The sequence below is a fragment of the Corvus brachyrhynchos genome, unplaced genomic scaffold (genome assembly GCF_000691975.1).
Source record: "Corvus brachyrhynchos isolate BGI_N302 unplaced genomic scaffold, ASM69197v1 scaffold5, whole genome shotgun sequence".
NCBI lineage: Eukaryota > Metazoa > Chordata > Aves > Passeriformes > Corvidae > Corvus > Corvus brachyrhynchos.
In genome coordinates this window covers 4,135,639-4,153,133 of record NW_008238321.1, presented here as the reverse complement: position 1 = coordinate 4,153,133, position 17,495 = coordinate 4,135,639, and the positions used below count along the sequence as shown (strand labels likewise).

Here is a 17,495-nt window from a genome sequence, read left to right as displayed (position 1 = left end):
TCATTAGCTCCCATCTCAGCTTCTGATTTCCAGCTTCGTTTTGAGGTTAGCATTTGGTGCCTCATAAATAGATAAAGACTGGTTTGATAATTTTGCTGAGACTGGTTGCCAAGACGGTGGAAAATAATGGGCTACATTAGAATAACCTGAGTTTATTTCTGCATTTGCAAGTTGAACTTTGAATAGCACTATTGTCAGCTTTATTTGGGATAGGATGCGTTGTGTAGTATCAGAGGCTGATTAAAGTCCTAAAGCCATATTTCCTTTTATTTCATATTTCCTTTTATCTTAATTGAGTTACATTGAGCCTTCAGCTGTTTGGTTGTTTGGTTTTGTTTGAGTTATTTTTTCCCTGGTGCTACCAACAGGAGGTTGGTTAAATGATAAGTAATGGTTAGAACCTCAGTGAGTTTGATGTTGATGGCAACAGCACCAAGCCCAGAATCTAAAAGTGTTTTATCTGTCCCTAAATCATGGCAGGTAACCATGGCAATCATAGCATTTCCAAAAGCTCCTGGAAAATATTTGAAACATCTTAAGTGAGCTGTCCCATTAATAATGAAGAATATCAGTGTTTTACCATCTGTTCCATACTAGCAGTGTGTATAAAAGACCAGCAGTTGTGTGAAACAATTTAAACTGCAAGTGGGAATGAACTTGGCTTGTAATGAAAAACTGCAAAACAGCATGACATAAAATATTACCATATAATCAAGCCTCTGCTTCTTAGTTTTACACCTTAACATCATCTTCTAATATATGTTGAGAGTCTCTAAGTTTTCCATTATCAATTACAATTTTCAGAGATTTGTAATTTGATATTAGCATTTTGCTGTGGGCAGAAGAAACGTGGCAAATTATCAGTCAAAAAAAAATCTCATACAACATTTTGGGAGACATGAATTTCAGATTAAAAATATTTTCCCAGATGTGTTTTGATGCTTCTGTAATCTGAAGGAGGTTTGCTTGTTAACTGAACTTTTGTGGTCTCTTAATCAAAACTGTGTGCTCTTGACCTGTGGGCTAGGAAATTACTTTTACTGTAGTTAGTGCAGAAACAGCAGTAGTTTTATTTTTTTAGAAAATATGCCTAAGAAACTTCAGTGAAATCTTAAAAGTGGGTCTTTATTTAAGTACTGTTACTTTATCTTGCTGTGTATTTGTTTCCCTAAAAATGAAACTATGTAATCTAACCTTTAATAATGTGAAAATGCAAGGGTTTTTTGCAAAATATATGTATTTGTAATTTTAACAGAATTACTTTTTCCTCAAAGTACATTCACATCAAGTGTACATAAATGTGTATCTTGAACCTTAGGGGAAGATCTTTGCTGTTTTCTGTGTGAGTACATATGCAAATGTAGGCTTGTATTGACTCATACAGTCACCAGAGACATGTACTAAAAGTAAGGGGTGGGTGTCACTGATACAAATCCAAATCAAAAAAATTTCTCTTCATTTTTTGCTTGTAAATAGAAGTAGGTGTTTGTTTACGGGTTGGAATGCAAAGTACTACCTAGATTTCTGCTGTGGATAATTGGGCCCAATCAAAAGAAGGTTATAGGTATCTTTTTATAATTTAAGACTGAAAAAATTGGCCAGGCTTTGAGTCAGTTGTGTTTTTCTGTTACCAATTGTTTTGTTTACTATATTGTGACAAAAACTCTTTATTGCTGCAACAGCTTGGCAGTAACCACTTTGTGCTAAAATTGTCGCTCTGAGTAGCCAAAGCACACGTTTCATGATAAAGTGCCGACCTGGAGCTGAATCATTTTGACCTTGGTTTACATTGCTTCTGGTGAGGACAACGAGCCTTAATACATGGTGCAGAATTTCATGGTAGATTGCTTGTTGTTTGTTCTACAGATCAAATTCATGTCAGACTAAAAGAACATTTTTAACTGTTTTCAGGCTGAGTTTTAATTTCTGGGATGTTCTGCCTTTTTCTTGGACAAATGGCAGAAAAATAGCCATATTATAAGCACTAATATGATCAGCTGTAAACAGCAAAAAGTGCATTCCCTAAGCATGTTCTGGCAGTCTTAATTAGAAAAGTTCTTTGTGCCATTGTTTTCTGTAGTCAAGGAGACTCTTTACAGTAACATAAGGGATAGAAATACCTACATTCAGCATTTGGCTCCTGTGTCTATAACAGAAGTCCTTTCTATGAAAGGAGGTGTTTTTAGTTAAATACATTGAATACATATGCAGTACAGAAGTCATACTAAAAGAATGCAGCTTCTGCTTAAGAGAAAATTTAAACATAATTGAAATTATTTCACAGAAAATATTGCTGTTGAAGATTTGTGACCAAACAAACTTCAGAACCGAAAAAGTTGATGAATGTGGTATTTAAAAATGGAGGTTCTCTTGTGAGCTTGAAAACATAACTGACAAAAGTGATGAAAGTAGAAGGAAGGAAGTGCAGTGAGGGTGAGGCAGTTCTTGGAAGGGCTCTGAGCTGAGGCTGGGCCTGCACTGGAACTGGGTCATGGAGCAAAGCAGGATTATTCTTCCCCGATGGCACAGCGCAGCAGGAGCTGGGGAGAGGATGGCTCCAATGGAAATGGGCTCAGGTGCCAAATGTCACCACTGCTCATGTGGGTAAAGCTTCCAGAACCAAAGCTCTTCCACAAACTTTTTCTTCTTCCCAGACATCTCCCATGCATCCCTTTCTTGTCTTCTGCCTCATTCAGCTGGTGGCAGCAAATTAGTGTCCCTCCAATGGGATGATGTGATACTTTAAATCCTTGGAGATGGAAGAGGGGAACACAAGGCTGTTCCTTGACCTTCACCAAAGAATCCAGTGGGAACAAAAATCTTAGTGAAAAGGAAAAAAATAGTAACATAGGTGTTACTCAGTTGTTTAATTAGCGTTGAACAGCACGTTAATTTATTATTATAGTTCCATTTTATGGTAATATTATGTGTCATCACAAATTAAAATGTTTGCTTTAATGTTCCCAACAGCTTGTATAGGCTTCTGTTCCATACATTTGTCCTCCTGCAGCAGGGCAGGGAGAAAGCTCTGCTCTGTTCCAGCAGTAGCTGCTCTCAGCTGTGGGAACTGGGCAAGTGACTCTGCAGAGGGGGTTGGGTGAAGTTCCAACGCAGCAGCTTTGTTGGTTTAGTACAGGATGAGTTTCAAATCACTTGCAACACAACTGGTGTGTGGAGTGTGTGTATGTTGCTGAAAAGCCATGTGACTGATAAAAATGAAATAGCAAACTATGTAATATGTAGGGTACTCGGATCTTAATTGAATTAATTTATTTGATTAATGAATACATTAATCAATTTTGCATTACATTACTACATTGAATGAAATGTATTAATCTAGAACTGGAATGTTGAAACAGGACTGGACATCTGTGTAAGTTCATATGTAGAAAACAAAAATAAAATGAATCTGTATATATTTTGGAATTTTGTGAATTTAATTAAACAAGCCCTGCTTAAGTTTTTGAAGTCTGTAAGTATGGATGTCTTCAGCAATTTCTTATGTCTTACTCTGTTATGTCCCTACAATTATGTATAATTTGTTATTCCTAAAAATATTCCTGTTCTTGGTAACCTCTAATGAGAGGGAAGAACGGAACAGCATGTCAGAGAAGGTTCTAGGAATGCTACAGCGAATTCCTCCTGAACTCGAAGGAGCATCCCTGCTTTGATGATGATGTTCTGTTCTGTTTAGGGAAGCAATAACCTTCAGATTTGCATGGCAGCATGGGCTGAACCTTTTCCATACAATGAATTTATTCAGTGTTGTCAAAAGTATTTATGGTGTTTTGTTGGTGGGTTGGTTTTTTTTCCTCCCCCCAAGAAACAAGAATTAATTTCAATGCCTTTTCGTACAGACATAAATAATACAGGTTGAATAGACACCTCTGTTAGATAACGGTCATTTTTGAGAGCTGTAATTGTCTAATAATGGGTTTGGCTTTGTGCCTAAAGAACATACTGTGACATTTAAACAGTGCCAGCACTCCTGAGATGGAGTGAGAGAGCAGTGCCAGCACTCCTGAGATGGAACACTCTGGCTGTAGCATAAAGCATCCAGCGCCTGATGTCACTGCAAACCTGTTAGAGCTCCCTGGTACTGGGAAGTGTGTCACCTTTAGATTATAGTTCCCTGCAATTGTGATCCCTCACAGGGAAAGGGTTTAAACTTGATGTAAGTTACAGGATTCATGGCATCTTGCTGGATGTGATAGACTTTTAACTTCTAAGTCCATCAGTGGAATGTGGAGTTTATAGAACTATTCGTCTTATTTGAGCCAACATAGTATAAAATCCTGTATCTGAAATGCTACAGAAACTTCAATAAAACATTTTAATGAGAGTTTTGATATAATGCTTTAAAAAAATCTACTATATGAAGACATAATCAAAATAATAATTTAATAACAGAAAAATGCTGGACTCATCCATTGTGGAGTTTGTGTACCCAAGAGCTGAAAAGTATGAACTGGGGCGACATTGGGGGAGTAAGTCAGCATTTCCTCCTGCAAAGACTGGTAATTCTGGATTTCAAAAAAATTGCATAAATTGTTTTGCCACAGCCTCTGTGCTACTGTTTTGCTCTGCCTCTCTCAGATTGCAGTGGTTTATGGTCCAGAAAAGACAGATTCTGCCAGGGAGAGGATCTGGCATCCTGTCAGTGGATGTTTTTGTAAAACAGGTTTTATTAGGATTCATGATTTTCCTTTATCTCTAAGGACAGAGTCAAGGGGGTTTTGCATATTGCCAACGTATTTATATAGCCATAACAACAGAGATCATCAAAATACCGATTTTTATGCTTACTAGGACTGTTTAGTTACATTATAAAGTTGAGAGACATGTTCTTTGTGCAATTTATATTTTTGCCTCTCTATTTTTAGGATGCAAAGTTTGTAGAAGAGAGACGCAAGCAGCTACAAAATTACCTAAGGAATGTAATGAACAAAATTATTCAAACTGTGCCAGAATTCACAGCCAATCCCAAAAAAGAGACACTTATTCAGCTGATGCCCTTTTTTGTGTAAGTATCCATCAAGTACTCAAGAAAATATTAAGGTTTTTTCATCACAGATTAATTTAAAATATAATGCCAGCATCTCCAAAATCTTTAAAATATTTTGTTTTGGTTTTTTGGGTTTTTTTAATAGAAGGCTCCTGTTCAGATTGCAGATGCTTTTGTTGTATTTAGGAATTTATGACATATAGAGTATTTTTTTGTTTATTTAAAGGGTGACTTTGAATGAAAATCACAGTGTAAAGCTTTCAGAAATACCTAAGTGACTTCAAAATCTGCATCTATACATGCTCTTCAAACATTAGGTGTTTTCAATTTCTTTTATTTGGTCTTTTTTAGTTTTGTTTTGTTTTTGCTTGTGTGGGCTTTGTATTGTTTTTTAATATTTATTTTGGGGGGTGACGGTAGAGCACTGTTAGGGTCCTCACTAACCAAATAAAAAAGCCAAGCTGTTGAACTCTGTCTAGGTGAGTTTTGCAGTCTGCTGATGCATGTTTTGGTTTCATTATGTTAAAGTTGAATATGTTCAGAAATAATTGAACAGTTGCCTGTTAAGCATCTCAAACCCTTTGACATACCATCCTACAAGGGATATAATCTGGTAAAACTGTCCCTTTCTCCTTTAAACTTCATTCTTTATGTATTTGTAAATGATATTTTAAATTATTTAAGAAATAGTATTAATGAAAACTGGTTTTTGAAAGTTCTGTTGTTTCTTTCACTAGTAATTTTTCACTGGAATGGTTTTTTAGTACCACACCTGGGCAAATTATGGATAGATTGAGAACTCATTTACAGTCAGTCCTCATGTTAAATTTGCTGTCCACAAGTCTCTGCACAGGGATTGTGCATCCACGTCTGTGAATCCACAGATAGATTCATTTGCAGCTTCAAGACCAATTTCAAATGAATATATTTCATAGCAGCACACATATTTAGTTGTATTATTGCCTGGTCTTTTGCAGAGTGTGTCAGATTTTCAAGTTGAAATTGCATTTCAAGAAAGCTCTATTTATTAGAAAATGTAATAGATGAGTGGAAGAATGCCAAGATGCATTTTGTGGCATTCATGAATTTCCAATTTTTCTGTGGATTTGAAATCAATTTGATGAGACGTTTTGATGATGGTGTTATAAATGGTGAAGTGATGTTTGTGGGGACAAACTTCTTCAGAGACTTGCCTTTTGCTCCCTAAGAACTTACTGTTGGAGAATTTGACTTAGGGCTGTAAAGATGGAAATGGTTTAAAGTTCCAGTTGAGGGGCCCATGTGTTGCTTTTTGTTGAGTCATTTTAAAGAAGTTATCCTTTATGTTACTTTGGTTTTGTTTTTTAAAGAAGAGGGAGGCAAATACAAAATACATTTGCAATTGTAAAATTTAGTTGTAAATGCAATTATACTCCTTTTCCTGTGGTTTTTTTTTTTTTTTTTAACCTTAATACACTGTTGTTACAGAAGTAATTTATTACAATATTTTTTGGTTCTACTTTGAGAAATGATATTTCAAGAATAGTGTATTTATAATCTCCTGGCCACTTATGTCAAAAACAGGAGGGGAGAAAAAGCTTCATCTTATACCTCAGCCCTAAACAATTGCTTTCTGATACTTAATAATATTTCTTTTCTAAGGATGTAAGTAGAATTTAAATCTCATATTTTTTGTTTCTTAAAAGAAGTGCCAAGTATGGGGACCTGCACAGGACAAGATTAAAATCACAATCCATGTAATGCATTCTACCACTGCTGCACAAGTCTGAGTGAACACCATTTCCCTCTCATAAAACCCTCCAACTCTATTTCTTCTAATAAATGTAATGTAGGGAGAGATTCAGTTAATTTCAGAAAGAGCAAAGTTTTATTGAGAAGACAGCATGTTTAAGTTCCAATATTCAATGGGTACAATTTAGTTAGTAAAGCATTGTGATACAAAATAATGCAGTTATCTCTAAGGAGAGAGATTTGCTGAAGGAAATTGGCCAACACCATTTATGATCTGTTCCTAAACAGCACTGTGATGCACTGCACTGGTGCTAACCCTGCTTTGGGTGTGCCACAGGTGGCAAAAAATCTGCTTATTTTTAGAGGGGTTTTTTTTGCATTTGGCAATTTCATAACTCTTAACACATTGCATGAGACAATGGACTGGAATGTTCTGTGATATCTGGACATTATGGCAAAGAGATTCTGTTCATATATGTACCTGTGAATTATTTCCTGAGAACTTTTTGTTATATAACAGATGTATCAGCTTTCTCTCTTGGCTAGAGTAGATAGTTCTCTCTGGGAATACTAGTGAGATTCTGGAAAAATTCAGCTGTTGAGCAAAATAACTATATTCCTCACAGACAGCAGCAGACAAAATAGCTTTTTAATGCATTTTACTACTGACATATCAGACTCTTCTGCAGCTAAAGCAGCAGCATTAAATTAATAAAAAGAACTTTTCTAGAATGTGCTCCTTCTATCAGTGTCTGAAAGTGCCATCATTTCTAGGCTATCATTTGAACTCTCTATGGCCTTTATTATTTGAGAGTCATGACCTGGCACTGTTGGTGATTTAAAAAGCATCTGAAAGAAAATGCATTTCAGTTCCACTTCAGATTGCCAACTTCTCCAGTATTATCCTTCCATAATGGATTTTGAGCTTCATCAACAGGAGACCTTAAATATCTTGGAGTCTGTGAATTGTGTATTGCATTCATCAGTTGTAACCTTTGTACTGTACCTTCAATTCTTCTGTTCTGTTAAGTTTAATAATATTTTACTATAAAACACTGTAAATACACGCAAAAATTCTGATATATTTAATTTTTCCTCTGTAGCACAAATGTATGTACAGTTGGTTGCATCTTTATCAATGAAAGAGTATTTGCAAAACATTGAGGTATTAGTCCTAGGACTGTGCAATAGAGAGTAGTGATATTTCAGTGTAGGGGAAAAATTACAGTCTTGATATGCATAAAAAATCTCCAGAGCATTAGATCTGTCTGTTTAGGAAGCAATGAAATATATAAAAAAAAATCTTGAAAGGGTTTCTTCTCACTGCAAAATTAAGTGACCAGGCTTCAGTGTGAAAATGAAAAATCCCATAAAGCTTATGTCTGATTATGCATCGTGTAGATAGAAATTCCAGGGTCAGTCTTAATTAAACACTTTAAAGACCTGGTTGTGGTCCTAGAATATGGTTATGGTGAACAGAACATATGATTAATATCTCTAAGACTGAATCCACTGTTAATTTAATGCCAGAATGAATATTGCCTAAAATTTTTATCGTGAGTTTGTTCCTTTGGGAATTCCTCCCTTCCAAGTGCTGTGGTTCCATACAATCAGGCACAGATCTGACGAGGCAAAACATTTAAATTGATCTGTATGAAACCGCCTGCTACTCTTACAGAGGAAGAAATTGCTTTTATTTTGAAACTCATCTAACAGTTTACAGTACAACAGTGTGAATGAGTTTGCTACATTTCTTCCCATTATGGTATCAAATGCTAGTGGTTACTTGTGGACGTGAATCTTGTTCTGAATCCTTGTGCTGTGAACTGTCATGAATGTATTTTTTCTTTCATCGGTCTCCACCACTTGTAATCTCAGTTTGTATCTTTTTCAGTTTTGATACGGCATTAGCTCAGTCACAGGATTGGTCAAAGAGTTTCCTTTATAGTCCACTTTCATGTCTTAATGTAAAAAATAGATTCTGGCTCTGCTAATTTGTCTGTTTACATGCTGAATAAAAAATTCTTTGCAGTAATAAAATTGACATCACAAGATCAATTTTCCAGTCCATGTGGAGCAGAACCTAAATCAAGAATTGGCACTGCTGAATTAGATTGCTACATCTGCTAACTGGTGAAGGCCTGTCTGCTAATACTTACTTAAATGAACATTTATTTGCACTTATGACTGGTTCATTATGGATAAACAAAGCTTGTTATAACAAGTACACTTGTGGTTTAATCACAATTTTATCAATATGAAAAATGATCACACACACTTAGCTCTTTGTAAATATATACGTATGAAACCAGGAGGGATCTTTGGCAACAAGAATCACAATTTTTTGGACCATATAATTGAGACTTTCAATATAAATCAACATATAGGTTATATGATTTCAGGTATGTAAGAAGCAAAAAGAGCAGTAAATAGTTGTGAAAAGAAACTCTAAAATGCTGTGATGGTCCAACTTTCTGTCTCTGGTTTCTGTTTCAATTGTCCTCATTTTTAAAAAGAGATTTTCTTTCCATCATCCTCATAATGAGCACAAAGTGAAATGCAAAGGACAAACTGAAATGCAAGAAAAATAATAACCCCCCTTTTTTTTCCACTGGGAGGGTGATGGAACCCTCTAACAGTTTGCCCAGAGGTTGCTGACACTCCATGCTTGGATTTGACAGGACACAGCCATGGGCAGCCTTGTGGGGATTGATTCACTTATCTCTGGAGGCGCCTTCCAACCTCTAATAGTCTGTAAATCTGGAATATAATCTCGAGTTGTGTTTTATATCCACCCCACACAAAGAAGTGTTGGCTAAGTTACAGCTGGTCACACAATGTTACCTGTGAGCAAAACAAAGTCTGAGCATGGGAAACTCCTACAACACGGACTCCAGTTTGTAGCTATGCAGAGCTGTTCAGTAAGAATAGTGCCACTTCGTTGGTTCCTTTGCATTGGCAGTGCAAATGTTTGGATTAAAATACATGCAGGAATGATATAAACACAATTTTGTGAATATTTTCGCAGACTGCTCTTCTAAGTACTTTTCTATCTCATATTTTAGGCCACAGGTACGTGCTACAATAGTTCCTAGGTAACAATTTTATGTTCTGCTGAGCTGCAAAGCTGGACATTTATTCTCTTGTGGGAGCTGCTCAAATATATGCTTTAACAAAAGCAGGGAATCTGCTCAGTAAATCATCAGCAGGTTCTGTTGTCTGCGGGATGTGTTTGAACACCAAAGGAGTCATCAGTTCTTCATGATGATTAGAGGATTGTAATTTTCAAAAAATATGTTGTCTTCATTTCCCGTGGCTGACATTACTGGCAGTATATTTGATAGCAGAAGTTGTGTTCTTAGGTGTTTTGTGTCAGTTGTCTTTGAGTCACCAAGTTAAATTGTAATAAAAAAAAATCACTATTTCTACATCTTTCTCATTTTGTAAAATACTTCCACCCTCCTGGAAGGTAAAGTTATGAGAAATGTGATAGAGAGAGACAGATAGGCAAATTTCAGTGCCAACCAATCAGCCACTCAAAAAAGGAATGTCATCCTGGGGATACTCTCAGATTTATTTAGCACTGAACAGCGTTTAAAGCCAAGTATCTGCTTCTGGTCTTGCAGACAACAAAGTTAAAATACTGTGGAAGAATAGATGTTTGTTCTCAAAGAATTGAAGAATTTTGGTTTAGTTTGTATTTGGCAGTTTTCTCATCTCTGATTCAGTTGCAGTGTGGCATTGAGAACTTCTAAACGTGTATATTAGAGGTATGAGAGGCAAAAAGAATATTAACTTCTCTACAATAACATTGCTAGTATTAAAATGTTGCTGTCATGTAGAAATGAAATAAATCTTCTAGGAAAGTTACTGTGATGTACCTGTAAGTGTATTTCTGCATTCATTTTAAAGAAATTGACAATTAACCCTTTCAAAGTTAGTTCTGAGATACTTTAGAAGGATAAAAACATTTTCTCAGACTCAACGTTAACTACAGATTGATGCAACAATGATATTTCATTCAGTAACTGCATCCCCATAAGGGATAGGTCCATATACAGCAGATATGGCACAGAACCAAAACCTTCTCACAGAAACATGAATATTATTTAAAATAAGATTCTTGAATGCAGACATGAATATATTTGCATATGAAGATAGAGGTGCCACCATTCTGCTGTTATTACATCTTCAGATAAACAATAAAATGAAAAACAAACAAGCAATCCCTGAAATGCTGTAAAACAATATTGAAGCAAAGTAAGGAAGTTTTAAATACAATTTTGAATCATTTGATTTCTCAAAAACTGCATTGGTGATGACATGGCACTTCTTAAAGCTGTCAGGGAGCATATCTGTGCCTTCTACTAGAATAAATGGCAGCACTCAGCTAAAGCACCTAAAGTGTTGTGGCCAGGTTTGTGCTGGATTGCACCCCTGAGGTGGCAGCCTGTGTCATCAACTTGGCACTGCATGGCTTCAGGATCTCCTTACCAGATCCCAGGTATGTTGTGTACCAGGAATAAGCACTCTGATAGAATATAGTAAGCACTCCGGAATAAAATTTAAATGAACAAACTGGAAATAGCATTTGCTTAAATATGGGACTTTTAATTAGTAAAGCACCTTCTAATGCCCGAAACATGCTAATGAAACTAATTTATTGCTATGTCAATTGATTGGTCTAATGTGGAGACATTACACAATATTTATCTTTCAGAAGAACTGTGTTGCCAAGCACTGATGATTGTTGAAGTAAAAATATCTTAGATATCTACAATTTCATTATCATGTTCAGTTAATGCAGGAAGTTTCAGTGCAAAAATGTGAAAGTCTTTTGTGGAATTTTTGTTGATGATAGAATTAAAATACTTGAATTTGAGTGGATTGTTTTTAACAAACATGGAGTTGTCTCACTGTTATTCTTGGGTTCTGCATTCCTCACTTTGTTACTGACAGTTTTGGTTTTAGTCTTTCATAACCTATGATGCTTGACATCAGACTTAAAAAAAGCATCATGCTTGTTTTGATCTAAGTGAAATGTGAAGAAGTAGGACAAAAATCGTTTGGTCAAAGTATATGAAAATTCAAACTTTCATCTCTTTCCTTTTATTGCCTGTTACATTGTGTTTTATGTTTTTGCACATACTGACATTGAAGATGTGTATTACATGGCATTCTTCAAATGTCTTAAATTTTTCCTTTCCCTGCTCTGGGTAGTTGAAAGGGTTTATGAATGTTAGAGGGAAAAGAAGAAAGAAAACAATACATCAGGAGGAATAGAAACAGTGGTAAAGTGGGCAAGAAAATGCAGGAAGAAAGAGACATGGGATGCTTCATGTTAAAAGCAAGATGGGTTGAATACAGTAAGGAACTATGGATAATACTGGTACTTTAGGCTTACTAGATGCACTTGGCTTTATATGGCTGCTTTTACCCAAACATATGAAGATGTTATGATTGTAGGTTTTCATTTTACATCTGGGCTTTGACAGGTGATTTGTGAAATAATTAAAGCTTTGTATAGGACATCAAAGTCTGACACACATTCCCATTGATTATTCAAATCTGTCAGGGAGCACTTATTGCAACTCTGTTGCTCCTTTGCACAGGGTAAAGAGCTGTCCTGCATCCTCTGATTTCATTCAGACCAAAGGTTTGCAAAATTATTTCTTAATTTCTGTTGTTTCTTGATTTCTTACCAGTGGTTTGTCTTTTTAAATGGTCAGAATAGGTGCTAAAATCTATGACCTGAGCTAGGGAAGGATAGTTATCATGGCAATACCATTAGCAGCATTCACAGGCTTCAGACAGTTGCTGTAGATGGAACTATATTCCAAATACCCATCAGCACTTAAGATATTTGCTGATTTCAACTTGGTTCTGCTGTTAGTAGTTTTATGGACCTTAGCAGTCAACTAATTGCTCACTGGAGTTTAAATGACATTTTAAAATCAGGAAGAATATTCTGCAGAGTCCCTAATGATTTACACATATATATATAATTACCAACAAGAAACACCTTTTGTGCAAAAACATTGTAATCCTTTACATGTCAGATAAAAATTAAATAAAGTGAAAATTTGGAATCAGAATATATGTTTTGATATATTTAAAACTATTTTTGTAATTGCTAGCCATCTTCTCAATTGTTAAAGTAAAAAGGATTAGAAAATCTGTTTGGTGTTTTTAGTTCTTTATTTCTCTCAGCTTCATTTCTATAGGTTGTTTCTCTTCCAGCAGTTCGTCTTATTAAATTTGCCAGCAGTGCCCAATGTAAATAAGTTTTATTCAGGCAAAAGGATCTTTTTATGTCTCTTGACTCCAGTTTTCTTCCTTTTGCTCCCCATTTCTTGCTCTCACTTGCATTTTCTCAGTCTTTCAGTTCTAAGGCACTACTGAGTCAAAAGTGTTTGAGTATTCAGAAGTACAATTGAAAGAACTTTGTCCTGCAGGTATGGGTAATAGTGAAGCTATTACAGAAACATGTCCCTCTAAGCTCACCCTAATGAAACACCTCAGCTTCGCAGTGTTCCAGGACAGAAACACCTCAGAGAAAAGGAGTTTTTCATTTTTGTCTTGGTGTGATGCTCAGTAAAGCTGGTGTGTCATACAGCAACTCCATAATGCTGAAGGGATTTCTGTATTATATTTATGCCTCACTGTTGAGTCTTACCATTGAAAAAAAAGAATCGACTTCACTTTCAAGTAGTGTGACTTACACCAATTATCATCTCAATAAAGACAGTGAGACTTGCTTTGCTGAGTTAATTGCTATGAATTGTTCATCAGGCATCACAAATAGGTGTTTATGAGCATATTTCCATCAATTAGATTTTTATCATGCTTCTTTATATTCAGAGTGACCTTTACAGTGCTTAAGAGAAGAATAATTTAGTGCATACTGTACAAGGATTGAATACTCTCCAGCCACCATTGGAAACATTTGAGGCCTTGTGATCTTTACAGTTGCCTTGGAATAAACTCTTGTTTCATGCTGCCTGAGAAAATAAGAATTATGTTTAAAATTACTGAAACAAATGAGAGAGAGGCTATGGTATGATATTTCTTTTGCATGTGTAGAAATGTGCAGGAAATGCTCTCCATTGCATTGGTTGAAAAAATGGGGCAAAAGTAGAAAGCAAGTAGATGGACAGCAGCAGTTACAAAGCACCTTTTGTGTTGCTGCTGGTAGCTAACTGGTATATATTGGTTTCCTTTATAACCACAGAATTTATCAAGCTCCAAAACAAGTAGAGATTATGTTGAAAACAGCCATGGTCAATGTTACAGCAAACTTCAGTGCTGTACAAAAGGAGCTTTTAACTGCGCTGTGCATTTTGTGATGTTCGATTCCCATCTGTCTTGTGCAAGGAACTGGCTGGATCAGGATGCTTTTGAATGGCTTTTGTTTTTCATTGGGCTGCATGAATTCTATCATCACCTTCCATCCTTTTTCATCTGAGTTAACAACAGGCTTTGTAATGAAAGATCATTCAGAGGGACGAGTTGTGATTCTCAGCATCCTTCTTCCTTGCTCCTTTGCTGCTTGCCAACAAACTCAGCAAGTCCTTAGCGATAGACAGGGTTTCTAAACTCTGGCGTTTGTGTCTCTAACACATTGAACTTGTAGCAGTGCAAGAAGAGGTTAAGATTTTTCTCATAAAAGAACACAGAGCCAGTTAAAGTTTTGTGTCATTACAGCAGTGATCCTGTTTCCTTGGTTACAAGTCACATGCACTCCCTTGTTAAAAAGTGAATTCTTTATATATTCAGGCATTTCTGTACTGAGCAGGTGTTTCTGAAATTGGTAGAAGAAACGGGCTCTAGAGCCAGGAAAGAAACTTTTAATTCTGAGGTTGGGCACACCATTCCTGTCAGCATATTTACTGCACACTCATGTCTGGCAGGGATTTGCCAAGGTGGATTTGGTTAGCTAAATCAGAAACTATTTCTCATTTTAAACACACACAGGAATCCTGCTTCTATTTTGTCCATACCTAACTCATAAACAATGGATCCAGTATTTTTTTAAAGCTCCTTATGCCATTTTTGGTTCTGGAACAAATTTTTGCATCAGGGCTATGAAAAGTGGAATGCTAGAAATGCTAATATAGTTAAGTGTGCAGGACTTCAAAGTCTTGTCCTCATTCTTGATAGCATATCCCACTTTACTGTGGGATAAGGTATGGAACAATCAGTTTACATTTTTTTTTGTTTTCAGCAATGTTGACAGCCATCTTGAGACCTTTTCTTTGTAGTGTGGTGTGGTTTTCCTAAGTGAATAAAAGAATAAAGATGTTCTTGTCAGACGAGCTGTATGACAGCTGTACCTGACATTCAAATATAGAATTACTGCACCTTTCTTGTAAGCATTGTAGTTTTCTACCAATATTCTCACTTTTTTCCCTTCTGATTATCAGCACTGGTTAATATATTGAGTAAGTGACATGCAGGAATAGAATTAAACCCAAGAAGATGTCATTATCATTACATGTTAGAGTGCACAGCACAGTGTCAAAGTGTTAGTTTAAATTAATTTAACAGCAGTGCATAAAACCAGAAAAGTCCAGATTGCAGCAGTCTTGTAGTTGTTCACTGGAGTCATTCTTTTAATGAGTGACTTGTTCAGTAAGAACTTTCAAGTGAGGTTTTCCGCCAGGAGGAGTGTACTGAAAATACTGGAATTTTTCACGAACTATATTTGGGAAGGTAGAGCAATAGAATAAAAATTTGTCAAATACTGAGTAAGATTTGCTCACTGAGCTTGGGCAGTCCAGTGTCACCCTGCGATTGTGGTCTGGGTGGCTGAAAACCAGAGTGAGTCAACAGGGACTTGAGGCCTATATTGTAATAAAGGAAATGTGAAATGAGGGCAAACTGAAATATGAAACGGGTGAATTGATTTGAAAGAGATAACTTGATGTTAATGGTGGAGGGAATTGGTTTACATGGGGACATGTGGGAATGATGATTTCTGGACAACAGAGGTTTGACTCACCTATGTAGAATCAACTTAGCACAGGAGTTTGTTGAGAGAATTGGGCATGAACAGGAGCAAACAATAGCTGGGGTTTAGTGAGTGACAGTGTTGTGGCTGTCAATGTGCATTATTATAGAAAGAAAACTGGAGAAGGTAGGGAATACAAGAATAAATGGAGTAAGAGTAGATGAGTGCTGTAAAATGTAATAGCAGCAAGAGAGTGAATGAGACAGTTTGGACTGATTGAAGAGAATGTACATTAAAATGAGGTGAAAAAGGGAAAATGGTAGAAAGGAATGTGAAGAACACTTACACAGGATTTATTTTTCTTTACTGCATTTTATGCACACACAGAAGAAGCCATTTCATTGGAAGTGTATTGGGATTTTCTTTCATTTTTTGAAATGGCCACGGTAGCTGAACTAGCAATGAAAGGTATTCACCATAGGCACAGAATTTTTATTTAAACACTGTGTAGAAGGTATTTTGCCTTCTGAAAACAAGCCTTGAAAAAACATGCATGGGTGATTCTGGTACTTTAGAACATTCTTACTGTGTGTAAAGATTCAACTCCATGTAGGATCTTGGGGTGAGAAGGTCTGGTGCAATGAACATTCTGCATTCAGGTGTTATTCCATGTACAGAGCAAAGTAAATGCCTGGCAAGAGGAGATCCCTCTGCTTTAGTTGTCTGACCAGCTTGGTGGGCATTCAGTGGACCTGTTCTCTGTGTGCTTCAGTGAAACTGCCTCATCCTTTAATCCTCCGCTCTGTAAGCTCCCATTGTCTCCTTTTCATTCCCTGAATATATTTTTGTGAAGTACCTTCAGCATAATTCAGGATGATTTTTTTTTAAGTGCTGGAAATTTGGAAAATGCACAAGCAATCATCATCTATCTTCAACTTCATTGTCTACATACTTTAAAATCAATTTTTGCTCATGTAAACATTTAGTAGATTCTAAAGTAATTTATATGTTGGTCCTCTCCATTCAGCAGTGTATGTACTCTACTCATCCTGAAACTCTAGAATTTGTATTTCCTTAGTAGGAAACAATTTCTTTGTGCAGTTCTAAAGCTCTGCTGTCACTGTTCATTGGTACCAGGATACTGTAAGTGGATATATGAAAGTATGAAATGTGCATGTGTCGGGCATATGCAAATACTCACAAAATTAAATCTAGGTGGCACTTTTAATAATATTTAAAATGCAGGTATTTGTGATATCATCTGTGTCAGTTTACTGTGCTCATTCTTCAGGCCTAAGGTATGAACTCTATGGAATATAGGAACAAGATCCATGTGCCTTGGAGACCCAACCCCGAGGGGACAGGGGACCCTGTTTGGGCAGGGCTGTGGTTGGCTCGGAGCACAGTGGCACCTCGGGCTCATTGTGGCTTTGCCTTTAGCTGTGGGTGCTGCTCAGTGTGGGATAAAGCCCAGCTCAGCCAGGCCTGCCCAGAGCTCAGCCTGCTTGGCAGCCCCACTTCCCAGTCTGTCTCTGTGAAATTCCGTCTCACTGAGAGCTGGGATAGGTGCATTCTGGATTCTCTGTTCAGCAGCTCTGTGCTGGGTTAATGGGCTCTTTGTGCTGTGTTTGTCTCCAGAAGCAATGCCATGGTGTTGTACTTAAATCTTGGATAAAACAAATGTATGTTTTAGTTCTCATGCAAAATGATGAATCAAGAGTTGCAAAGTGTAACCATGAAAACAGTAAAATACAAACCAATGTCTATAAACCTGCTCTCCATTAAACTCATAGCCTGCACCTGATTACT

General features: G+C 36.5%; 1 protein-coding gene across 1 annotated transcript in view; it reads left to right on the top strand.

Moving 5' to 3' along the window:
• Positions 1–17,495, top strand: part of SNX29 (sorting nexin 29) — a gene marked incomplete at its 5' end in the record, with an annotated part of 93,382 nt that overhangs the window by 60,316 nt on the left and 15,571 nt on the right. Inside the window, one exon of the mRNA XM_008633556.2 lies at positions 4,884–5,023. Within this exon, the coding sequence (XP_008631778.1) occupies positions 4,884–5,023 (140 nt within the window). The remainder of the gene's footprint in view (positions 1–4,883; positions 5,024–17,495) is intronic.